Raw genomic sequence first — 25,676 nt, forward strand, 5'->3', positions numbered from 1 at the left:
TCCTTCTCTTCCTCTCCCCTCCCTCTCTCTCCCCAGCCTTGCTGCACATCACTCAGGATGAGCGGGTCTCTATGGGGATGAACGGGAACCTCTATTTCTCCAACGTGTTGGGAAAAGACGAGCACCCTGACTACATCTGCCACGCCCAGTTCGTTGGCGCCCGCACCATTATGCAGAAGGAGCCTATCGTCCTGAAGGTCAAACCCAGTGAGTGCTGCGCAGTGCGTGTGTGTGTGCTGCGCGGTGTGCTGTGTGTGTGTGTGCTGCGCAGTGCGTGTGTGTGTGCTGCACGGTGTGCTGTGTGTGTGTGTGTGCTGCGTGGTGTGCTGTGTGTGTGTGCTGCGCAGTGCGTGTGTGTGTGCTGCGTGGTGTGCTGTGTGTGTGTGCTGCGCAGTGCGTGTGTGTGTGCTGCGCGGTGTGCTGTGTGTGTGTGTGTGTGCTGTGTGTTTGTGTGCTGCGCGGTGTGCTGTGTGTGTGTGTGCTGTGTGTGTGTGTGCTGCGCGGTGTGCTGTGTGTGTGTGTGTGCTGCGCAGTGCGTGAGTGTGTGTGCTGCGCAGTGTGCTGTGTGTGTGCTGCGCAGTGTGCTGTGTGTGTACTGTGCAGTGCGTGTGTGTGTGCTGCGCAGTGCGTGTGTGTGTGCTGCACGGTGTGCTGTGTGTGTGTGTGCTGCGCAGTGTGCTGTGTATGTGCTGCGCAGTGTGCTGTGTGTGTGCTGCGCAGTGCGTGTGTGTGTGCTGCACGGTGTGCTGTGTGTGTGTGTGCTGCGTGGTGTGCTGTGTGTGTGCTGCGCAGTGCGTGTGTGTGTGCTGCACGGTGTGCTGTGTGTGTGTGTGCTGCGCGGTGTGCTGTGTGTGTGCTGCGCAGTGCGTGTGTGTGTGCTGCACGGTGTGCTGTGTGTGTGTGTGCTGCGCGGTGTGCTGTGTGTGTGCTGCGCAGTGTGCTATGTATGTGCTGCGCAGTGCGTGTGTGTATGTGCTGCGCAGTGTGCTGTGTGTGTGCTGCGCGGTGTGCTGTGTGTGTGCTGCGCAGTGCGTGTGTGTGTGCTGTGCGTGTGTGCTTGTGTGTGTGTGTGCTGTGCAGTGCGTGTGTGTGCTGCGCGATGTGCTGTGTGTGTGGTGTGCTATGTGTGTGTGTGTGCTGCGCGGTGTGCTGTGTGTGTGTGTGTGGTGTGCTGTGCGTGTGTGTGTGCTGCGCGATGTGCTGTGTGTGTGTGTGGTGTACTGTGTGGGTGTGCGCGCTGTGTGCTGCGCAGTGCGTGTGTGTGTTTTGCGCGGTGTGCTGTGTGTGTGCGTGTGTGTGCTGCGCAGTGCGTGTATGTTCGTGTGTGTGTGCTGCGCGGTGTGCTGTGTGTGTGTGTGCTGCGCGGTGTGTGTGTGCGTGTGTGTGCGTGTGTGTGCTACGCAGGGCATGTGTGTGTGCTGCGCGGTGTGCTGTGTGTGTGTGCTTGCGTGTGTGTGCTGCGCAGTGCGTGTGTGTGCTGCACGGTGTGCTGTGTGTGTGCGTGTGTGTGCTGCGCAGTGCGTGTGTGTGTGCTGCGTGGTGTGCTGTGTGTGCGTGTGAGTGCTGCGCAGTGCGTGTGTGTGTGCTGCGCGGTGTGCATGTGCTACGCCGCATGCTGCGTGTGCACTCTACTGTGTCTGTGTTTGTGTGTGCGCACGCTGTGAACTGTACTGTGTGTATGTGTCTGTGTGTGCAGGCGCTGTGTGTGTGTGTGTGCGCACGCTGTGTGCTGTACTGTGTGTATGTGTCTGTGTGTGCAGGCGCTGTGTGCTGTGTGTGTGTGCGGGTGCTGTGTGTGTGTGCGGGCGCTGTGTGCTGTGTGCTGTGTGTGTGTGAGGGCGCTGCATGCTGTGTGTGTGTGCGTGCGCACGCACGCTTTGTGCTGTACTGTGTGTGTGTGCATGCGGGTGCAGGGGCTGTGTGTGTGCACGCTATGTGCTGTACTGTGATATGTGTTTGTGTGTGTGTGCGCGCGCTGTGTGCTGCACTGTGTGTGTGTGTGTGTGCGCGCGCTGTGTGTGTGCGCACTGTGTGTGTGTGTGCACTGTGTGTGAGTGCGCTGTGTGCTGTACTGTGTGTGCGCTGTGCGCTGTACTGTGTGTGTGTGCGCTGTGTGCTGTACTGTGTGTGTGTGTGTGTGTGTGCGCGCGCGCTGTGTGCTGTACTGTGTGTGTGTGTGTGCTGTGTGCTGTACTGTGCGTGTGTGTGTGTGTGTGTGTGTGTGTGTGTGTGTGCTCTGTATGCCCCACAGGTCAGGCTGTGATTATCTGCAAATTACACAATAATAGGGAAGGGGTTTCCAGAGCAGGTTTGGCAGGGAAGGGGTTACACAGCGATGCTTTGCAGGGCTCTGGCCCAGAAGGGGTTACACAGAGATGCTTTGCAGGGCTCTGGCTCAGAAGGGGTTACACAGAGATGCTTTGCAGGGCTCTGGCCCAGAAGGGGTTACACAGAGATGCTTTGCAGGGCTCTGGCAGGGAAGGGGTTACACAGAGATGCTTTGCAGGGCTCTGGCAGGGAAGGGGTTACACAGAGATGCTTTGCAGGGCTCTGGCCCAGAAGGGGTTACACAGAGATGCTTTGCAGGGCTCTGGCCCAGAAGGGGTTACACAGAGATGCTTTGCAGGGCTCTGGCCCAGAAGGGGTTACACAGAGATGCTTTGCAGGGCTCTGGCTCAGAAGGGGTTACACAGAGATGCTTTGCGGGGCTCTGGCTTAGAAGGGGTTACACAGAGATGCTTTGCAGGGCTCTGGCAGGGAAGGGGTTACACAGAGATGCTTTGCAGGGTTCTGGCAGGGAAGGGGTTACACAGAGATGCTTTGCAGGGCTCTGGCAGGGAAGGGGTTACACAGAGATGCTTTGCAGGGAAGGTGATACTCTGCAGGGTTCTGGCAGGGAAGGGGTTACACCGCAATCTTCTGCAGGTCACTTGTTATGCTCTGCAGGTCACTGGCAGAGTGGCAAGGGTTGTGATGCTCCGCAGAGCGCTGGCAGGTCGCTGGTAGGGTTACTTTGCGATGCTCTGCAGAGCGCTGGTACGGTTACTTTGCGATGCTCCGCAGGTCGCTGGTACGGTTACTTTGCGATGCTCCGCAGAGCGCTGGTACGGTTACGTTGCGATGCTCTGCAGGTCGCTGGTAGGGTTACTTTGCGATGCTCCGCAGAGCGCTGGTACGGTGACTTTGCGATGCTCCGCAGAGCGCTGGTACGGTTACTTTGCGATGCTCTGCAGGTCGCTGGTACGGTTACTTTGCGGTGCTCCGCAGGTCGCTGGTACGCTTACTTTGCGGTGCTCCGCAGGTCGCTGGTACGGTTACTTTGCGATGCTCCGCAGGTCGCTGGTACGGTTACTTTGCGATGCTCCGCAGAGCGCTGGTACGGTTATTTTGCGGTGCTCCGCAGGTCGCTGGTACGGTTACTTTGCGATGCTCCGCAGAGCGCTGGTACGGTTACTTTGCGATGCTCCGCAGAGCGCTGGTACGGTTACTTTGCGATGCTCCGCAGGTCGCTGGTACGGTTACTTTGTGATGCTCCGCAGAGCGCTGGTACGGTTACTTTGCGATGCTCCGCAGAGCGCTGGTAGGGTTACTTTGCGTTGATCCGCAGGTCGCTGGTACGGTTACTTTGCGATGCTCCGCAGAGCGCTGGTACGGTTACTTTGCGATGCTCCGCAGGTCGCTGGTACGGTTACTTTGCGATGCTCCGCAGAGCGCTGGTACGGTTACTTTGCGATGCTCCGCAGGTCGCTGGTACGGTTACTTTGTGATGCTCCGCAGAGCGCTGGTACGGTTACTTTGCGATGCTCCGCAGAGCGCTGGTAGGGTTACTTTGCGTTGATCCGCAGGTCGCTGGTACGGTTACTTTGCGATGCTCCGCAGAGCGCTGGTACGGTTACTTTGCGATGCTCCGCAGAGCGCTGGTACGGTTATTTTGCGATGCTCCGCTGGTCGCAGGTAGGGTTACTTTGTGATGCTCCGCAGAGCGCTGGTACGGTTACTTTGTGATGCTCCGCAGAGCGCTGGTAGGGTTACTTTGCGATGCTCCGCAGGTCGCTGGTACGGTTACTTTGCGATGCTCCGCAGAGCGCTGGTACGGTTACTTTGCGATGCTCCGCAGGTCGCTGGTACGGTTACTTTGCGATGCTCCGCAGAGCGCTGGTAGGGTTACTTTGTGATGCTCCGCAGAGCGCTGGTAGGGTTACTTTGCGATGCTCCGCAGAGCGCTGGTAGGGTTACTTTGCGATGCTCCGCAGAGCGCTGGTACGGTTACTTTGCGATGCTCCACAGAGCGCTGGTAGGGTTACGTTGCGATGCTCCGCAGAGCGCTGGCAGGGTTACTTTGCGATGCTCCGCAGAGCGCTGGCAGGGTTACTTTGCGATGCTCTGCAGGTAGCTGGTACGGTTACTTTGCGATGCTCCGCAGAGCGCTGGCAGGGTTACTTTGCGATGCTCTGCAGGTCGCTGGTACGGTTACTTTGCGATGCTCCGCAGGTCGCTGGCAGGGTTACTTTGCGATGCTCTGCAGGTCGCTGGTACGGTTACGTTGCGATGCTCCACAGAGCGCTGGTAGGTTGCTGGTAGGGTTACTTTGCGATGCTCCGCAGAGCGATGGTGGGGTTACTTTGCGATGCTCCGCAGAGCGCTGGTACGGTTACTTTGCGATGCTCCGCAGGTCGCTGGTGGGGTTACTTTGTGATGCTCCGCAGAGCGCTGGTACGGTTACTTTGCGATGCTCCGCAGAGCGTTGGTACGGTTACTTTGCGATGCTCCGCAGAGCGCTGGTACGGTTACTTTGCGATGCTCCGCAGAGCGCTGGTACGGTTACTCTGCGATGCTCCGCAGAACGCTGGTACGGTTACTTTGCGATGCTCCGCAGAGCGCTGGTACGGTTACTTTGCGATGCTCCGCAGAGCGCTGGTACGGTTCCTTTGCGATGCTCCGCAGAGCGCTGGTACGGTTACTTTGCGATGCTCCGCAGAGCGCTGGTGGGGTTACTTTGCGATGCTCCGTAGAGCGCTGGTACGGTTACTTTGCGATGCTCCGCAGAGCGCTGGTACGGTTACTTTGCGATGCTCCGCAGAGCGCTGGTACGGTTACTTTGCGATGCTCCGCAGAGCGCTGGTACGGTTACTTTGCGATGCTCCGCAGAGCGCTGGTACGGTTACGTTGCGATGCTCTGCAGGTCGCTGGTAGGGTTACTTTGCGATGCTCTGCAGGTCGCTGGTACGGTTACTTAGCGACCTGCGGAGCATCGCACGTACGGTTACTTTGCGATGCTCCGCAGAGCGCTGGTACGGTTACTTTGCGATGCTCCGCAGAGCGCTGGTACGGTTACTGTGCGATGCTCTGCAGAGCGCTGGTAGGGTTACTTTGCGATGCTCCGCAGAGCGCAGGTACGGTTACTTTGCGATGCTCCGCAGGTCGCTGGTACGGTGACTTTGCGATGCTCCGCAGAGCGCTGGTACAGTTACTTTGCGATGCTCCGCAGAGCGCTGGCAGGGTTACTTTGCGATGCTCTGCAGGTAGCTGGTACGGTTACTTTGCGATGCTCCGCAGAGCGCTGGCAGGGTTACTTTGCGATGCTCTGCAGGTCGCTGGTACGGTTACTTTGCGATGCTCCGCAGGTCGCTGGCAGGGTTACTTTGCGATGCTCTGCAGGTCGCTGGTACGGTTACGTTGCGATGCTCCGCAGAGCGCTGGTAGGTTGCTGGTAGGGTTACTTTGCGATGCTCCGCAGAGCGATGGTGGGGTTACTTTGCGATGCTCCGCAGAGCGCTGGTACGGTTACTTTGCGATGCTCCGCAGGTCGCTGGTGGGGTTACTTTGTGATGCTCCGCAGAGCGCTGGTACGGTTACTTTGCGATGCTCCGCAGAGCGTTGGTACGGTTACTTTGCGATGCTCCGCAGAGCGCTGGTACGGTTACTTTGCGATGCTCCGCAGAGCGCTGGTACGGTTACTTTGCGATGCTCCGCAGAACGCTGGTACGGTTACTTTGCGATGCTCCGCAGAGCGCTGGTACGGTTACTTTGCGATGCTCCGCAGAGCGCTGGTACGGTTCCTTTGCGATGCTCCGCAGAGCGCTGGTACGGTTACTTTGCGATGCTCCGCAGAGCGCTGGTGGGGTTACTTTGCGATGCTCCGTAGAGCGCTGGTACGGTTACTTTGCGATGCTCCGCAGAGCGCTGGTACGGTTACTTTGCGATGCTCCGCAGAGCGCTGGTACGGTTACTTTGCGATGCTCCGCAGAGCGCTGGTACGGTTACTTTGCGATGCTCCGCAGAGCGCTGGTACGGTTACTTTGCGATGCTCCGCAGAGCGCTGGTACGGTTACTTTGCGATGCTCCGCAGCGCGCTGGTACGGTTACTTTGCGATGCTCCGCAGAGCGCTGGTACGGTTACTTTGCGATGCTCCGCAGAGCGCTGGTACGGTTCCTTTGCGATGCTCCGCAGAGCGCTGGTACGGTTACTTTGCGATGCTCCGCAGAGCGCTGGTGGGGTTACTTTGCGATGCTCCGCAAAGCGCTGGTACGGTTACTTTGCGATGCTCCGCAGAGCGCTGGTACGGTTACTTTGCGATGCTCCGCAGAGCGCTGGTACGGTTACTTTGCGATGCTCCGCAGAGCGCTGGTACGGTTACTTTGCGATGCTCCGCAGAGCGCTGGTACGGTTACTTTGCGATGCTCCGCAGAGCGCTGGTACGGTTACTTTGCGATGCTCCGCAGAGCGCTGGTACGGTTACTTTGCGATGCTCCGCAGAGCGCTGGTACGGTTACTTTGCGATGCTCCGCAGAGCGCTGGTACGGTTACTTTGCGATGCTCCGCAGAACGCTGGTACGGTTACTTTGCGATGCTCCGCAGAGCGCTGGTACGGTTACTTTGCGATGCTCCGCAGGGCTCTGACGTTACGCCCTTTCTCTCTCTGCAGCTAACTCTGTGAAGTTCCGCGAGCCTCGCATGATGGTTCCCCCAGACCTCACCAGCTCGTACCTGGCCCTGAGAGGGAACCCCCTACAGCTGGAGTGCATCGCTGAGGGATTGTAAGTCCCAGGGAAGTGCAGGGTCTGGCAAAACCATGCGTGGGCCCCAGGGAGCAGAGGCGGGACTGCTAGAACATGCCCTTTCTGATTATAGGGACCCCAAATCCCTGTTACTCACCCCTGCGTCCCAGGCTGCGTGTATGTAAAGGGGGTTCATGCCTTTTACCACTGAAAATCACAAGGACAGGTGGGGTGAAAGTTAGGGGCTTCTCAACACCCCCTACCCCCTCCAGCGCCCTTTTGTTGCATCCCAATGAGATTACAACCCCCCAGGAGAGGGGTGAGCTGCTGACTCCGAAGTGCCAGTAACAGGAGAATAATTGGTTATCTCCTCACTGCTGTAATTGTGTTACCTTAATGCAGTTTTGGGGGAAATATAGATAGTGTCTGAAATTTCAGCCTTTAAGAACTTACTGTCATTTCATTTTTATATTTCTCTGTCAGCACTGTTTTATTTACTCGTTATTCTTGTCTGTCTCTCTGTCTCAGTATCTCCCTCTTTCTGCCCATCCCTCTTGCTGTCTACTTCAGTGACACTCTCCCTTCTCCCCCTCTTTCTCTCTCCCCCTCTTTCTCTCTCCTCTCTCTCCCCCTGTAACTCTTCTCTCTCTCTCTCGCTCTCTCTCTCTCTCTCTCTCTCTCTCTTCTCTCTCTCTTCTCTCTCTCTTCTCTCTCTCTTCTCTATCTCTCTCTCTCTCTCTCTCGCATGATGAAAGAACATTTCAGTATTGCCAATATGTGAATAATAGGGTATAATGATTACACAGTACATGAATACTAGGGGGTAGGGTATAATGATTGCACAGTACATGAATAATAGGGGGTAGGTATAATGATTGCACAGTACATGAATAATAGGGGGTAGGGTATAATGATTGCACAGTACATGAATAATAGGGGGTAGGGTATAATGATTGCACGGTACATGAATAATAGGGGGTAGGTATAATGATTGCACAGTACATGAATACTAGGGGGTAGGGTATAATGATTGCACGGTATCTGGGTAACAATTTCACACAGGGATGTGGGGGTTAGTGGACGTCTCTCAGCCTGTGGCAGGTGCAGATATAGTGTGCAGCCAGTACTACGGAGGTTTCATCTTCTCCCAGGAGAATCGCTATTTTTTTTGGTTCACTTCTATAATTAAAGTTCTGGATAAGAGCAGTGAGTTTCTCTAGGTGGGCACTCCTCACTTCAGAGTATTGTGTGCAATGCAACAGGAAGTGCATTTCATCTTCTACCTCTCCTAGCTCACATCGCTGGCACAGTCTCACCTCCCAGGGCTTCCAGTTCTGTCTGTGTCTCTCACACACCTCTCCTAGCTCACATCGCTGGCACAGTCTCACCTCCCGGGGCTTCCAGTTCTGTCTGTGTCTGCCTGTGTCTCTCACACACCTCTCCTAGCTCACATCACTGGTACAGTCTCATCTCCCGGGGGCTTCCAGTTCTGTCTGTGTCTGCCTGTGTCTCTCACACACCTCTCCTAGCTCACATCACTGGTACAGTCTCATCTCCCGGGGCTTCCAGTTCTGTCTGTGTCTGCCTGTCTCACACACCTCTCCTAGCTCACATTGCTGGCACAGTCTCATCTCCCGGGGCTTCCGGTTCTGTCTGTGTCTGCCTGTGTCTCACACACCTCTCCTAGCTCACATCACAGGCACAGTCTCACCTCCCGGGGCTTCCAGTTCTGTCTGTGTCTGCCTGTCTCACACACCTCTGCTAGCTCACATCGCTGGCACAGTCTCATCACCGGGGCTTCCAGTTCTGTCTGTGTCTGCCTGTGTCTCTCACACACCTCTCCTAGCACACATCGCTGGCACAGTCTCATCTCCCGGGGCTTCCAGTTCTGTCTGTGTCTCTCACACACCTCTCCTAGCTCACATCACTGGCACAGTCTCACCTCCCGGGGGCTTCCAGTTCTGTCTGTGTCTGCCTGTGTCTCTCACACACCTCTCCTAGCTCACATCGCTGGCACAGTCTCATCACCGGGGCTTCCAGTTCTGTCTGTGTCTGCCTGTGTCTCTCACACACCTCTCCTAGCACACATCGCTGGCACAGTCTCATCTCCCGGGGCTTCCAGTTCTGTCTGTGTCTCTCACACACCTCTCCTAGCTCACATCGCTGGCACAGTCTCACATCCCGGGGCTTCCAGTTCTGTCTGTGTCTCACACACCTCTCCTAGCTCACATCGCTGGCACAGTCTCATCTCCCGGGGCTTCCAGTTCTGTCTGTGTCTGCCTGTCTCTCACACCTCTCCTAGCTCACATTGCTGACACAGTCTCACATCCCGGGGCTTCCAGTTCTGTCTGTGTCTCACACACCTCTCCTAGCTCACATCGCTGGCACAGCCTCATCTCCCAGGGCTTCCAGTCCTGTCTGTGTCTGCCTGTGTCTCTCACACCCCTCTTAGCTCACATCGCTGGCACAGTCTCACCTCCCGGGGCTTCCAGTTCTGCCTGTGTCTCTCACACACCTCTCCTAGCTCACATCGCTGGCACAGTCTCACCTCCCGGGGGCTTCCAGTTCTGTCTGTGTCTGCCTGTGTCTCACACACCTCTCCTAGCTCACATCACTGGCACAGTCTCATCTCCCGGGGCTTCCGGTTCTGTCTGTGTCTGCCTGTCTCACACACCTCTCCTAGCTCACATCGCTGGCACAGTCTCACCTCCCGGGGCTTCCAGTTCTGTCTGTGTCTGCCTGTCTCTCTCACACACCTCTCCTAGCTCACATTGCTGGCACAGTCTCATCTCCCGGGGCTTCCAGTTCTGTCTGTGTCTGCCTGTCTCACACACCTCTCCTAGCTCACATCGCTGGCACAGTCTCACCTCCCGGGGCTTCCAGTTCTGTCTGTGTCTGCCTGTGTCTCTCACACACCTCTCCTAGCTCACATCGCTGGCATAGTCTCATCTCCCGGGGCTTACAGTTCTGTCTGTGTCTGCCTGTGTCTCTCAAACACCTCTCCTACCTCACATCGCTGGCACAGTCTCATCTCCCGGGGCTTCCAGTTGTGTCTGTGTCTGCCTGTTTCTATTTCCAGGCTATGGGCGCTCATTCTGTACTGGCCCAAGGTCTGTCTCTGTTTTGGGTCTTTTACCTTCAGTAGGTAGGGTGCCAGAGTGTATTCTCTCTGTAGGCTGTGGTAGGTCTCCAGGTTCTTTGAGCATTGGATATCATTTTCCCATCTTGTCACATACTGCTTCTTCATTTCGTTGGCGATTGAGTTGATTTCTTTTTTCGGCAGGTTGTTGACCTGTGTGGGGTTTTGTTCTGGGAGTGAGAGGACAAGTTGTTTGATGGCACAGGGTTTAGTGAGGAGGTCCTGACTTTGCATTGCTCTGTAGCAGTAAGACTGTGGATGGCTGGTGTTTAGGTGGGCCCAGAATGTCAGTGCTCTCTTCTGTACCGTGAGCAGTAGAGGAAAGGGGCCCAGCTCAGCCCGGCATGCATTGTTTCATGTACTCCTGTGTACTTGAAGGTGTTTGCAGAATTCCAGATGCATTATTTCTGTTGGGCTGGTGTCCCATTTTGTGGAGCCTGGGTATGTCACAGAACCCCACACCTCGCTGCCATACAGAAGGATGGGTGTGTGGGGTCTGGGTATGTCACAGAACCCCACATCTCGCTGCCATACAGAAGGATGGGTGTGTGGGGTCTGGGTATGTCACAGAACCCCACACCTCGCTGCCATACAGAAGGATGGGTGTGTGGGGTCTGGGTATGTCACAGAACCCCACACCTCGCTGCCATACAGAAGGATGGGTGTGTGGGGTCTGGGTATGTCACAGAACCCCACACCTCGCTGCCATACAGAAGGATGGGTGTGATGATGCTGTTGAATATCTCCCTATCTCTCTTTCTGTCTGCCTCAGTGACTTTCATTCTGTCTCTCAGTAACTCCCTCTCTCTCTTTGTGTCTGTCTGTTTGTTTCAGTAACTCTCTACTTCTCTGTCTCTGTCCCTCTTTTTCTCTTTCTCTCTCTCTCTCTCTCTCTCTCTCTCTCTCTCTCTCTCTCTCTCTCTCTCTCTCTCTCTCTCTCTCTCTCTCTCTCTCTCTCTCTCTCTCTCTCTCTCTCTCTCTCTCAGTAACTCTCCCTTCTCTTCTTCTGTCCTCCTTTCTCTCTCTGTTTCTTGATCTCACTCTCTCCCCCTCTTTCTCTCTTTCTCTCTCTCTCCCTCTGTAACTCCCCCTTCTCCCCATCTTTCTGTAACTCTCCCATCTCCCCCTCTCTCTCTCCTCTCCCTCTGTTACTCTCCCTTCTCCCCCTCTCTCTGTAACTCTCCCCCCTCTCTCCCCTGTAACTCTCCCTTCTCCCCTCTCTCTCCCTCTCTCTGTAACTCTCCCCCCTCTCTATCCCCCTGTAACTCTCCCTTCTCCCTCTCTCCCCTGTAACTCTCCCTTCTCCCCCCTCTCTCCCCCTGTAACTCTCCCTTCTCCCCCTCTCTCCCCCTGTAACTCTCCCTCTCTCCCCCTGTAACTCTCCCTTCTCCCCTCTCTCCCCCTGTAACTCTCCCTTCTCCCCCCTCTCTCCCCCTGTAACTCTCCCTTGTCCCCCTCTTTGGCAGCCCTACGCCAGACATTGAGTGGGTCCGCCTGAACGGGCTCATGCCCAGAGATCGCCTTCACATTGATGACTTTAAGAAGGCTATGCGAATTGACAGCGTGCTGGAGGACGATGACGGGGAGTATCAGTGCATCGCCAAGAACACGCAGGGCAGCGTCAAGCATGTGTACACTGTGAACGTGGAGTGTGAGTCCGGGGACCGCGTGTCACCGCGTGTCACCGCGAGGAGCCGCCCTGCGACTCTTCTCTGCGTAACCGTGTCTTTTATTTATTGTTTCATCTCCTCTGGCTGCTCCCTACTGTGTGATGTCACTGTGTGATGTCACTGTGTGATGTCACTGTGTGATCAGCCACTGCTTGTACAGCCAGAGTCCCCACCCCTTCCCCGCTGCCCACCTCCCCTTATCTTTATTGGTTCTCTGATAAGGACGGGGGGGAGGAGCGGGGGGGGGTGGAAATGTAACTAGCCGCGTATATGGGACTGCGCCTCTAAGGGCGTGTAGCCTCTTTGTCTGTCACAGAGGGTCACACCTGATGGGGCGTTCGTTCCCTGTTTGTGTCATTAGAGCACCTGGCACTTTGAAGGACAAGTGTGATGGACCATATGTCCCCTCTGTCACCTTGTGGTGGAAAGGACAGATTCAGTGTCGCACTATTCCCTTCTGTGTCACCCGGCTGTGAGAGGGACAGACACAGCGTCACTGTGTCACCCAGGTGTGAGAGGGACAGACACAGCGTCACTGTGTCACCCGGCTGTGAGAGGGACCGACACAGCGTCACCGTGTCACCCGGCTGTGAGAGGGACCGACACAGCGTCACTGTGTCACCCGGCTGTGAGAGGGACCGACACAGCGTCACTGTGTCACCCAGGTGTGAGAGGGACAGACACAGCGTCACTGTGTCACCCAGCTGTGAGAGGGACCGACACAGCGTCACTGTGTCACCCAGGTGTGAGAGGGACCGACACAGCGTCACTGTGTCACCCAGCTGTGAGAGGGACCGACACAGCGTCACTGTGTCACCCGGCTGTGAGAGGGACCGACACAGCGTCACTGTGTCACCCCGCTGTGAGAGGGACCGACACAGCGTCACTGTGTCACCCAGCTGTGAGAGGGACCGACACAGCGTCACTGTGTCACCCCGCTGTGAGAGGGACCGACACAGCGTCACTGTGTCACCCCGCTGTGAGAGGGACAGACACAGCGTCACTGTGTCACCCGGCTGTGAGGGGGGCGTCACTGTGTCACCCCGCTGTGAGAGGGACAGACACAGCGGCACTGTGTCACCCGGCGGTGAGAGGGACCGACACAGCGTCACTGTGTCACCCAGCTGTGAGAGGGACCGACACAGCGTCACTGTGTCACCCCGCTGTGAGAGGGACAGACACAGCGTCACTGTGTCACCCGGCTGTGAGGGGGGCGTCACTGTGTCACCCCGCTGTGAGAGGGACAGACACAGCGGCACTGTGTCACCCGGCGGTGAGAGGGACAGACACAGCGTCACTGTGTCACCCGGCGGTGAGAGGGACAGACACAGCGTCACTGTGTCACGCAGCGGTGAGAGGGACAGACACAGCGTCATTGTGTCACCCGACGGTGAGAGGGACAGACACAGCGTCACTGTGTCACCCGGCTGTGAGAGGGACAGACACAGCGTCACTGTGTCACCGGCTGTGAGAGGGACCAACACAGCGTCCCTGTGTCACCCGACGGTGAGAGGGACAGACACAGCGTCACTGTGTCACCCGGCGGTGAGAGGGACAAGCGCAGCGTCACTGTGTCACCCGGCTGTGAGAGGGACAGACACAGCATCACTGTGTCACCCGGCGGTGAGAGGGACAGGCACAGCGTCCCTGTGTCACCCGGCGGTGAGAGGGACAGGCGCAGCGTCACTGTGTCACCCAGCGGTGAGAGGGACAGGCGCAGCGTCCCTGTGCTCCCTGTCACCCCGCTGTGAGAGGGACAGGCGCAGCGTCACTGTGTCACCCGGCGATGAGAGGGACAGGCGCAGCGTCCCTGTGCTCCCTGTCACCCGGCGGTGAGAGGGACAGGCGCAGCGTCCCTGTGCTCCCTGTCACCCGGCACTGGTAGGGACACATGTAACGGTCACTTTTCCTCTCCGCAGCTGCCCCGTACTGGATTCAGAAGCCGGAGAGCGGAGTGTATGGGCCGGGAGAGAACGCTTTGCTGAGCTGTGAGGTGTATGGGAAGCCGAAACCTAAAGTCACGTGGATGATAAACGGGGTCCTCGTGCGAGGTGCAACTCTCACTGCTCCCTGTTACTCACCCTGCTCCCTGTTACTCTCTCCCTGCTCCCTGTTACTCTCTCCCTGCTCCCTGTTACTCTCTCCCTGCTCCCTGTTACTCTCTTCCTGTTCCCTATTACTCTCTCACTGCTCCCTGTTACTCTCTCCCTGCTCCCTGTTACTCTCTCACTGCTCCCTATTACTCTCTCCCTGCTACTCACGCTGCTCCCTGTTACTCTCTCCCTGCTCCCTGTTACTCTCTCCCTGCTCCCTGTTACTCTCTTCCTGTTCCCTATTACTCTCTCACTGCTCCCTGTTACTCTCTCCCTGCTCCCTGTTACTCTCTCACTGCTCCCTATTACTCTCTCCCTGCTACTCACGCTGCTCCCTGTTACTCTCTCCCTGCTCCCTGTTACTCTCTCACTGCTCCCTGTTACTCACCCTGCTCCCTATTACTCTCTCCCTGCTCCCTGTTACTCTCTCCCTGCTCCCTGTTACTCTCTCACTGCTCCCTGTTACTCACCCTGCTCCCTATTACTCTCTCCCTGCTCCCTATTACTCTATCCCTGTTCCCTATTACTCTCTTCCTGTTCCCTATTACTCTCTCACTGCTCCCTATTACTCTCTCCCTGCTCCCTGTTACTCTCTCACTGCTCCCTATTACTCTCTTCCTGCTCCCAACTAATCTTTCCCTGCTCCCTGTTACTCTCTCCCTGCTCCCTATTACTCTCTCCCTGCTCCCTATTACTCCCTCCCTGCTCCCTATTACTCTCTCCCTGCTTCCTATTACTCTCTCCCTTCTCCCTATTACTCTCTCCCTGCTCCCTATTACTCTTTCCCTTCTCCTATTACTCTCTCCCTGCTTCCTATTACTCTCTCCCTTCTCCCTATTACTCTCTCCCTGCTTCCTATTACTCTCTCCCTGCTCCCTATTACTCTCTCACTGCTCCCTGTTACTCTCTCCCTGCTCCCTGTTACTCTCTCACTGCTCCCTATTACTCTCCCTGCTCCCTGTTACTCTCTCCCTGCTCCCTATTACTCTATCCCTGTTCCCTATTACTCTCTTCCTGTTCCCTATTACTCTCTCACTGCTCCCTATTACTCTCTCCCTGCTCCCTGTTACTCTCTCACTGCTCCCTATTACTCTCTTCCTGCTCCCAACTAATCTGTCCCTGCTCCCTGTTACACTCTCCCTGCTCCCTATTACTCTCTCCCTGCTCCCTATTACTCCCTCCCTGCTCCCTATTACTCTCTCCCTGCTTCCTATTACTCTCTCCCTTCTCCCTATTACTCTCTCCCTGCTCCCTATTACTCTCTCCCTTCTCCCTATTACTCTCTCCCTGCTCCCTATTACTCTCTCCCTTCTCCCTATTACTCTCTCCCTGCTTCCTATTACTCTCTCCCTTCTCCCTATTACTCTCTCCCTGCTTCCTATTACTCTCTCCCTGCTCCCTATTACTCTCTCCCTGCTTCCTATTACTCTATCCCTGCTCCCTGTTACTCTCTCACTGCTCCCTGTTACTCTTTCCCTGCTCCCTGTTACTCTCTCCCTGCTTCCTATGACTCCCTCCCTGCTTCCTATGACTCCCTCCCTGCTCCCTATTACTCTCTCCCTGCTCCCTATTACTCTCTCTGCTCCATATTACTCTCTCACTGCTCCCTATTACTCTCTCCCTGCTTCCTATTACTCTATCCCTGCTCCCTGTTACTCTCTCACTGCTTCCCATTACTCTCCCTGCTCCCTGTTACTCTCTCCCTGCTCCCTGTTACTCTCTCACTGCTCCCTATTACTCTCTCCCTGCTTCCTATTACTCTATCCCTGCTCCCTGTTACTCTCACACTGCTTCCTATTACTCTCCCTGCTCCCTGTTACTCTCTCCCTGCTCCCTGTTACTCTCTCACTGCTCCCTATTACTCTCTCCCTGCTCCCTATTACTCTCTCTCCGAATATGCTGTTCTCTTTCCTCACATCACGTCTCTCTCAGTAACCCCCACTTACTTCCCTTACTTCTCCTCCCACTTTTCCTCTCTACGTTTTTATCCCCCCTGTTCCACTTATTCACTCTCCTCCCTCCCGCACCCCTCCGTACAACTCTCCCCTTCTCTATCTCTCTGACGCTCCCTTTCTCTACATGTCGCTCATCATCTCTTCCTAACTTCCTCTCCATATGACACACTCTCCCCCCTCACCCCCTCCCCATCCCTCTCCCCCCTCCCCATCCCTCACCCCCTCCCCATCCCTCACCCCCCTCCCCATTCCTCACCCCCCTCCCATCGCTCACCCCCCTCCCCCTCCAAACTCTCTTTGCCTCCAAACTCTCTCCCCCACTCTGCACTTCCCTCCCCCTCCCTCCCCCTCTCTCCTCCCTCCCCCTCCCTCTCCCCAAACTTTCCTTTCCTCACTCCCCCCTCCTTCTCACACTCTCCCATCCTATTTCTTTTCCTCTCTCCGTTTGACTCTCCCCCCTCTCTCCTTTTGACTCTCCCCCTCTCTCCTTTTGACTCTCCCCCTTTTTCCTTTTGACTCTCCCCCTTCTCTCCTTTTGACTCTCCCCCTCTCTCCTTTTGACTCCCCCCTCTCTCCTTTTGACTCCCCCCTCTCTCCTTCTGACTCCCCCCTCTCTCCTTCTGACTCCCCCCCTGTCTCCTTCTGACTCTCCCCCTCTCTCCTTTTGACTCTCCGACTCTCCCCCTTTGACTCCCCCCTCTCCTTTTGACCCTCCCCCTCTCTCCTTTTGACTCTCCCCCTCTCTCCTTTTGACTCTCCCCCTCTCTCCTTTTGACTACCCCCTCTCTCCTTCTGACTCCCCCCCTCTCTCCTTCTGACTCTCCCCCTCTCTCCTTTTGACTCTCCGACTCTCCCCCTTTGACTCCCCCTCTCTCCTTTTGAATCTCCCCCTCTCTCCTTTTGACTCTCCGACTCTCCCCCTTTGACTCCCCCCTCTCTCCTTTTGACCCTCCCCCTATCTCCTTTTGACCCTCCCCCTCTCTCCTTTTGACTCTCCCCCTCTCTCCTTTTGACTCTCCCCCTTTCTCCTTTTGACGCTCCCCCTCTCTCGTTTTGACTCTTGACTCTCCCTTCTCTCCCTTTGACTCTCCCCTTCTCTCCTTTTGACTCTCCCCCTCTCTCCTTTTGACTCTCCCCCTCTCTCCTTTTGACTTTCCCCCTCTCTCCTTTTGACTCTCCGACTCTCCCCCTCTTCCCCTTTGACTCCCCCCTCTCTCCTTTTGACCCTCCTCCTCTCTCCTTTTGACTCTCCCCCTCTCTCCTTTTGACTCTCCCCTTCTCTCCTTTTGACTCTCCCCCTCTCTCCTTTTGACCCTCCCCCTCTCTCCTTTTGACTCTCCCCCTTCCTTTTGACTCTCCCCCTCTCTCCTTTTGACTCTCCCCCCTCTCCTTCTGACTCACCCCCTCTCTCCTTTTGACTCTCCCCCTCTCTCCTTCTGACTCTCCCCCTCTCTCCTTTTGACTCTCCCCCTTTGACTCTCCCCCTCTCTCCTTCTGACTCTCCCCCTCTCTCCTTTTGACTCCCCCCCTCTCTCCTTCTGACTCTCCCCCCTCTCTCCTTTTGACTCTCCCCCTCTCCTTTTGACTCTCCCCCTCTCTCCTTTTGACTCTCCCCCTTTGACTCCCCCCTCTCTCCTTTTGACTCTCCCCCTTTGACTCTCCCCCTCTCTCCTTCTGACTCTCCCCCTCTCTCCATTTGACGGCCCCCCAGATCTGCAGCCTGACCCTCGGCGGAAGCTGAAGGACGGAGCTCTCATCCTGCTGAACATGCAGCCCAATGACACGGTGGTTGCTCAGTGCGAAGCCTCCAACAAGCACGGATACATCCTCGCTAACGCTTACATCTACGTCGTCCGTGAGTCTGTCCTTCCTTCCCCGAGCCTTGTATTACCCCCCGCTGCTCCCCACGCTGCTCCCCACGCTGCTCCCCACGCTGCTCCCCACGCTGCTCCCCACGCTGCTCCCCACGCTGCTCCCCACGCCCCCGCGATGCCCGTCTTACTTATCAGATAAGGGAGTAAAACCCTGCTCTTCACGTCTTGGTGTGCAAGGGTTAATAAGCAATGTTCTGCAGCGCTCTAGCGGACAGGCTGGTGTTTCTGGTAAGGAAGGGGTTACAGTATCAGGGGTTACCTAACCCCTGGGGTGTTAGGGGCAGGTTGTGCACCTTGTCTCCCAAATGACCGCCGGTGTTTTTCCGCCGCTCACCTCACCGACAGCTCCCCGCCCGTCCTCTTCACCGCCAGGGTAAGTCCCTAACCTTACCCGTTACCCTAAAAACCCCTCATCTTAATCCCCAACACTAACGCTGCCCCCTATCCTAAAACCCCTTACCGTAAGCCCCTTATTCTAAACACATACCCTAAAAACCTTAACCCCTTACCCATACACTCTAACCCCTTACCATAAACCCCCGTATCCTTAGCCCCCCTACCCTAAATGCTAAATGAACCCTTACTTAACTTACCTGGGCGGCTGGATGTCCAGCGGCGAGCACGTACCTTGGAGGGTGCCTCGGCGGCCGGCGGAGACTTGGTCGGGGCGCAGTCATTGCGACCATATGTCCCCTTCCGCTAAAACGTTGGGTGTTTAAAAGATGGCTGCCTTATACATTATTACCTGCTGCATTAATAGGCTGAACAGAGTAAAGTCCCCGTTCCTCCCTGTCCCCCCCCCCTGCAGTGCTGCCCCCCCAGATTATGACCCCGGATAACACCCTGTACAGCGTGGTGGAGAAGACCAGCATCTTTATGGACTGTAATGCTTTCGGAGCCCCCTTCCCGACCATCCATTGGTAAGAAAGACCCCCACACCGTAATTAAACCGTAAAACGCCAACGCCTGAGCTGGATCCCAGTCTGGCCTCCCCCTGTGAGTGTGGTCCCCGGGGAGGGGGGGGGGCAGTTTCTCCCCCCCTCACCTGTGTGTGGTCCCCGGGGGATGGGGGGGCAGTTTGTCCTCCCCCTCCCCTGTGTGTGTGGTCCCCGGGGGATGGGGGGGCAGTTTGTCCTCCCCCTCCCCTGTGTGTGTGGTCCCCGGGGGATGGGGGGGGCAGTTTGTCCCCCCCTCACCTGTGTGTGGTCCCCGGGGGATGGGGGGGCAGTTTGTCCTCCCCCTCCCCTGTGTGTCTGGTCCCCGGGGGATGGGGGGGGCAGTTTGTCCTCCCCCTCACCTGTGTGTGTGGTCCCCGGGGGATGGGGGGGGTGCCAGTCTGACCTCCCCCAAACACCGTGACCTGTGAGTGTGGTCCCCGGGAGGGGGGGGGGGGGTGCCAGTCTGACCTCCCCCGAACACCGTGACCTGTGTGTGTGGTCCCCGGGCGATGGGGGGGCAGTTTGTCCCCCCCTCACCTGTGTGTGTGGTCCCCGGGGCGATGGGGGGGGCAGTTTGTCCCCCCCTCATCTGTGTGTGTGGTCCCCGGGCGATGAGGGGGCGCCGGGTCAGGATTTTTCTGGGCACAGGTAGAATGACCCGACATGTTGCCTGCCCGGTACTTCCCGTGCTGGAAGGTTTGGGGTTAGGGAAACACTGTAATGTCCCAGCGTTGGGACCCCAGATACTGCACCCCGCAGCACGGCTCATAGTTCCCCCCGATCACCTGTGAGTGTGGTCCCCGGGGGGGGGGGGGGGGGGGGTGCCAGTCTGACCTCCCCCAAACACCGTGACCTGTGAGTGTGGTCCCCGGGAGGGGGGGGGGGGGTGCCAGTCTGACCTCCCCCGAACACCGTGACCTGTGTGTGTGGTCCCGGGGGAGGGGGGGCAGTTTATCCCCCCCTCACCTGTGTGTGTGGTCCCCGGGGGATGGGGGGGCAGTTTGTCCTCCCCCTCCCCTGTGTGTGTGGTCCCCCGGGGGATGGGGGGGGCAGTTTGTCCTCCACCTCCCCTGTGTGTGTGGTCCCCGGGGGGATGGGGGGGCGCCGGTGCAGGATTTTTCTGGGCACAGGTAGAATGACCCGACATGTTGCCTGCCCGGTACTTCCCGTGCTGGAAGGTTTGGGGTTAGGGAAACACTGCAATGTCCCAGCGTTGGAACCCCAGATACTCATAGTTCCCCCGAACACCGTGACCTGTGAGTGTGGTCCCCGGGGTGCGGGGGTGCCAGTCTGACCTCCTCCGATCACCGTGACCTGTGTGTGTGGTCCCGGGGGTGGGGCTCACGGGACACCTAACCTCTCCACCTCCCGCAGGGAGAACGACCTGCTGACCTCCGTGCTGGGTGACGACCGCTTTTTCCTGCACTCTAACGGCACGCTGAGTATCTTGGAGGTGCAGAGGGAGGACACGGGGTTGTACCGCTGCACGGCCTTCAACAACCAGGACAATGTCACCATCTCTGCCATCTTGGATGTCAAAAGTGAGCCAACAGGCCAGGGATTCTGGGACTTGTAGGCCTGATGTGATGATGGTAGCAGCTTGCAGTGGATTCTGGGTCATATAGGCCTTAAGATACCAGTTTGCTTGCAGTGCATTCTGGGACTTGTATTTCTGGCCTCATTGACTTACCCTGTGTTGGCACAACTGACCCCCATCTCTCTCCACTCAGATGCGACTCAGATTATTGACGCCCCTCTGGACCTGCGAGTGAGGAGGGGGGGAAAGGCGACCTTCCAGTGTATCGCTGTATTTGACCCCTCCATGGACAGCAAGAGGGTGGAGTGGAATAAAGATGGCGTGGAGGTTAAAGAAGATGATGACGATGATAAGTACGAGCAGAATCTGTGACTGTAGACATTGCTGGGGTTGAACTAACGAGACAGTGCTGGGGGTGACACTGACGGGACACTGCTGGGGGTGACACTGATGAGACACTGCTGGGGGGGGTGACACTATGACAGGACACTGCTGGGGAGGGGGGGTGACACTGACAGGACACTGCTGGAGAGGGGGGGTGACACTGACAGGACACTGCTGGGGAGGGGGGGGGTGACACTGACAGGACACTGCTGGGGGGGGTGACACTGACAGGACACTGCTGGGGAGGGGGGTGTGACACTGACAGGACACTGCTGGGGGGGGGTGACACTGACAGGACACTGCTGGGGGTGACACTGACGGGACACTGCTGGGGGTGACACTGACAGGACACTGCTGGGGGGGGTGACACTGACAGGACACTGCTGGGGAGGGGGGGTGACACTGACAGGACACTGCTGGGGGGGGGTTGACACTGACAGGACACTGCTGGGGAGGGGGGGTGACACTGACAGGACACTGCTGGGGGGGGGGGTGACACTGACAGGACACTGCTGGGGGGGGACTGACAGGACACTGCTGGGGAAGGGGGGTGACACTGACAGGACACTGCTGGGGGGGGTTGACACTGACAGGACACTGCTGGGGAGGGGGTTGTGACACTGACAGGACACTTCTGGGGGAGGGGGGGGTTGACACTGACAGGACACAGCTGGGGAGGGGGTGTGACACTGACAGGACACTGCTGGGGGGGGACTGACAGGACACTGCTGGGGAGGGGGGTGTGACACTGACAGGACACTGCTGGGGGGGGACTGACAGGACACTGCTGGGGAGGGGGGGTGACACTGACAGGACACTGCTGGGGGGGGGTTGACACTGACAGGACACTGCTGGGGGCGGGGGGGGTTGACACTGACAGGACACTGCTGGGGGGGGACTGACAGGACACTGCTGGGGAGGGGGTGTGACACTGACAGGACACTGCTGGGTGGGGGGGTGACTGACAGGACACTGCTCGGGGGTCTCACTCTGGCCCCTGCTTGCTCTGGCGCTGCAGGTACTTCATTGGGGATTACACGCTGAGTATTTCCAACGTGGAGGAGGATGACCAGGGGACGTACACGTGTATCGCCCGCACTGAGCTGGACGCGGTGGAGCGCATGGCGGAGCTGGTGGTGATTGGTGAGTATATGGAAGTAGGGGACAATGACCTTTACCCCCCATAACCGTGTCTTCTCTCAACCCGGGTGTGATGCCAGGTATTTAAAACCAGAGACAGAACATGAAACACAGACAGAGCCCAGTGCACATCCAGTGACACCTATACACGGTACAGCGCGACATCCAGTGACACCTATACACAGTACAGCGCTACATCCAGTGACACCTATACACAGTACAGCGCTACATCCAGTGACACCTATACACGGTACAGCGCTACATCCAGTGACACCTATACACGGTACAGCGCTACATCCAATGACACCTATACACGGTACAGAGCTACATCCAGTGACACCTATACACGGTACAGCGCTACATCCAGTGACACCTATACACGGTACAGCGCTACATCCAGTGACACCTATACACGGTACAGTGCTACATCCAGTGACACCTATACACGGTACAGCGCTACATCCAGTGACACCTATACACGGTACAGCGCTACATCCAGTGACACCTATACACGGTACAGCGCTACATCCAGTGACACCTATACACGGTACAGCGCTACATCCAGTGACACCTATACATGGTACAGCGCTACATCCAGTGACACCTATACACGGTACAGTGCTACATCCAGTGACACCTATACACGGTACAGCGCTACATCCAGTGACACCTATACACGGTACAGTGCTACATCCAGTGACACCTATACACGGTACAGCGCTACATCCAGTGACACCTATACACGGTACAGCGCTACATCCAGTGACACCTATACACGGTACAGCGCTACATCCAATGACACCTATACACGGTACAGCGCTACATCCAGTGACACCTATACACGGTACAGCGCTACATCCAGTGACACCTATACACGGTACAGCGCTACATCCAGTGACACAGATACACGGTACAGCGCTACATCCAGTCACACCTATACACGGTACAGCGCTACATCCAGTGACACCTATAAACGGTACAGTGCTACATCCAGTGACACCTATACACGGTACAGCGCTACATCCAGTGACACCTATACACGGTACAGCGCTACATCCAATGACACCTATACACGGTACAGCGCTACATCCAATGACACCTATACACGGTACAGTGCTACATCCAGTGACACCTATACACGGTACAGCGCTACATCCAGTGACACCTATACACGGTACAGAGCTACATCCAGTGACACAGATACACGGTACAGCGCTACATCCAGTCACACCTATACACGGTACAGTGCTACATCCAGTGACACCTATACACGGTACAGCGCTACATCCAGTGACACCTATACACGGTACAGCGCTACATCCAGTCACACCTATACACGGTACAGTGCTACATCCAGTGACACCTATACACGGTACAGCGCTACATCCAGTGACACCTATACACGGTACAGTGCTACATCCAGTGACACCTATACACGGTACAGCGCTACATCCAATGACACCTATACACGGTACAGTGCTACATCTAGTGACACCTATACACGGTACAGCGCTACATCCAGTGACACAGATACACGGTACAGCGCTACATCCAGTGACACCTATACACGGTACAGCGCTACATCCAGTGACACCTATACACGGTACAGTGCTACATCCAGTGACACCTATACACGGTACAGTGCTACATCCAGTGACACCTATACACGGTACAGCGCTACATCCAGTGACACCTATACACGGTACAGCGCTACATCCAGTCACACCTATACACGGTACAGTGCTACATCCAGTGACACAGATACACGGTACAGCGCTACATCCAGTGACACCTATACACGGTACAGCGCTACATCCAGTGACACCTATACACAGTACAGCGCTACATCCAGTGACACAGATACACGGTACAGTGCTACATCCAGTGACACCTATACACGGTACAGCGCTACATCCAGTGACACCTATACACGGTACAGCGCTACATCCAGTGACACCTATACACGGTACAGCGCTACATCCAGTGACACCTATACACGGTACAGTGCTACATCCAGTGACACAGATACACGGTACAGCGCTACATCCAGTGACACCTATACACGGTACAGCGCTACATCCAGTGACACCTATACACGGTACAGCGCTACATCCAGTGACACCTATACACGGTACAGCGCTACATCCAGTGACACCTATACACGGTACAGCGCTACATCCAGTGACACCTATACACGGTACAGCGCTACATCCAGTGACACCTATACACGGTACAGTGCTACATCCAGTGACACCTATACACGGTACAGCGCTACATCCAGTGACACCTATACACGGTACAGTGCTACATCCAGTGACACCTATACACGGTACAGTGCTACATCCAGTGACACCTATACACGGTACAGTGCTACATCCAGTGACACCTATACACGGTACAGCGCTACATCCAGTGACACCTATACACGGTACAGCGCTACATCCAGTGACACCTATACACGGTACAGCGCTACATCCAGTGACACCTATACACGGTACAGCGCTACATCCAGTGACACCTATACACGGTACAGCGCTACATCCAGTGACACCTATACACGGTACAGCGCTACATCCAGTGACACCTATACACGGTACAGCGCTACATCCAGTGACACCTATACACGGTACAGTGCTACATCCAGTGACACCTATACACGGTACAGCGCTACATCCAGTGACACCTATACACGGTACAGCGCTACATCCAGTGACACCTATACACGGTACAGTGCTACATCCAGTGACACCTATACACGGTACAGCGCTACATCCAGTGACACAGATACACGGTACAGCGCTACATCCAGTGACACCTATACACGGTACAGCGCTACATCCAGTGACACCTATACACAGTACAGTGCTACATCCAGTGACACCTATACACGGTACAGCGCTACATCCAGTGACACCTATACACGGTACAGCGCTACATCCAGTGACACAGATACACGGTACAGCGCTACATCCAGTGACACCTATACACGGTACAGCGCTACATCCAGTGACACCTATACACGGTACAGCGCTACATCCAGTGACACCTATACACGGTACAGTGCTACATCCAGTGACACAGATACACGGTACAGTGCTACATCCAGTGACACCTATACACGGTACAGTGCTACATCCAGTGACACCTATACACGGTACAGCGCTACATCCAGTGACACCTATACACGGTACAGTGCTACATCCAGTGACACCTATACACGGTACAGCGCTACATCCAGTGACACCTATACATGGTACAGCGCTACATCCAGTGACACCTATACACGGTACAGTGCTACATCCAGTGACACCTATACATGGTACAGCGCTACATCCAGTGACACCTATACACGGTACAGTGCTACATCCAGTGACACCTATACACGGTACAGTGCTACATCCAGTGACACCTATACACGGTACAGCGCTACATCCAGTGACACCTATACACGGTACAGCGTTACATCCAGTGTCACCTATACATGGTACAGTGCTACATCCAGTGACACCTATACACGGTACAGCGCTACATCCAATGACACAGATACACGGTACAGTGCTACATCCAGTGACACCTATACACGGTACAGCGCTACATCCAGTGACACCTATACACGGTACAGCGCTACATCCAGTGACACCTATACATGGTACAGCGCTACATCCAGTGACACCTATACACGGTACAGCGCTACATCCAGTGACACCTATACATGGTACAGCGCTACATCCAGTGACACCTATACACGGTACAGCGCTACATCCAATGACACAGATACACGGTACAGCGCTACATCCAATGACACCTATACACGGTACAGTGCTACATCCAGTGACACCTATACACGGTACAGCGCTACATCCAGTGACACCTATACATGGTACAGTGCTACATCCAGTGACACCTATACACGGTACAGCGCTACATCCAGTGACACAGATACACGG

The 25,676-nt window shown here is 56.1% G+C and overlaps 1 protein-coding gene across 1 annotated transcript in view; it reads left to right on the forward strand.

The window, feature by feature from the left end:
- L1CAM (L1 cell adhesion molecule) overlaps positions 1-25,676 on the forward strand; it is a 118,339-nt gene that overhangs the window by 61,791 nt on the left and 30,872 nt on the right. Inside the window, exons 7-15 of the mRNA XM_075579514.1 lie at positions 37-207; positions 6,927-7,038; positions 11,605-11,789; positions 13,728-13,859; positions 17,568-17,711; positions 18,539-18,650; positions 20,043-20,209; positions 20,399-20,558; positions 21,608-21,732. Of these exons, the coding sequence (XP_075435629.1) occupies positions 37-207; positions 6,927-7,038; positions 11,605-11,789; positions 13,728-13,859; positions 17,568-17,711; positions 18,539-18,650; positions 20,043-20,209; positions 20,399-20,558; positions 21,608-21,732 (1,308 nt within the window). The remainder of the gene's footprint in view (positions 1-36; positions 208-6,926; positions 7,039-11,604; positions 11,790-13,727; positions 13,860-17,567; positions 17,712-18,538; positions 18,651-20,042; positions 20,210-20,398; positions 20,559-21,607; positions 21,733-25,676) is intronic.

The sequence above is a fragment of the Ascaphus truei genome, chromosome 21, assembly GCF_040206685.1.
Source record: "Ascaphus truei isolate aAscTru1 chromosome 21, aAscTru1.hap1, whole genome shotgun sequence".
In the NCBI taxonomy this organism is placed as follows: domain Eukaryota; kingdom Metazoa; phylum Chordata; class Amphibia; order Anura; family Ascaphidae; genus Ascaphus; species Ascaphus truei.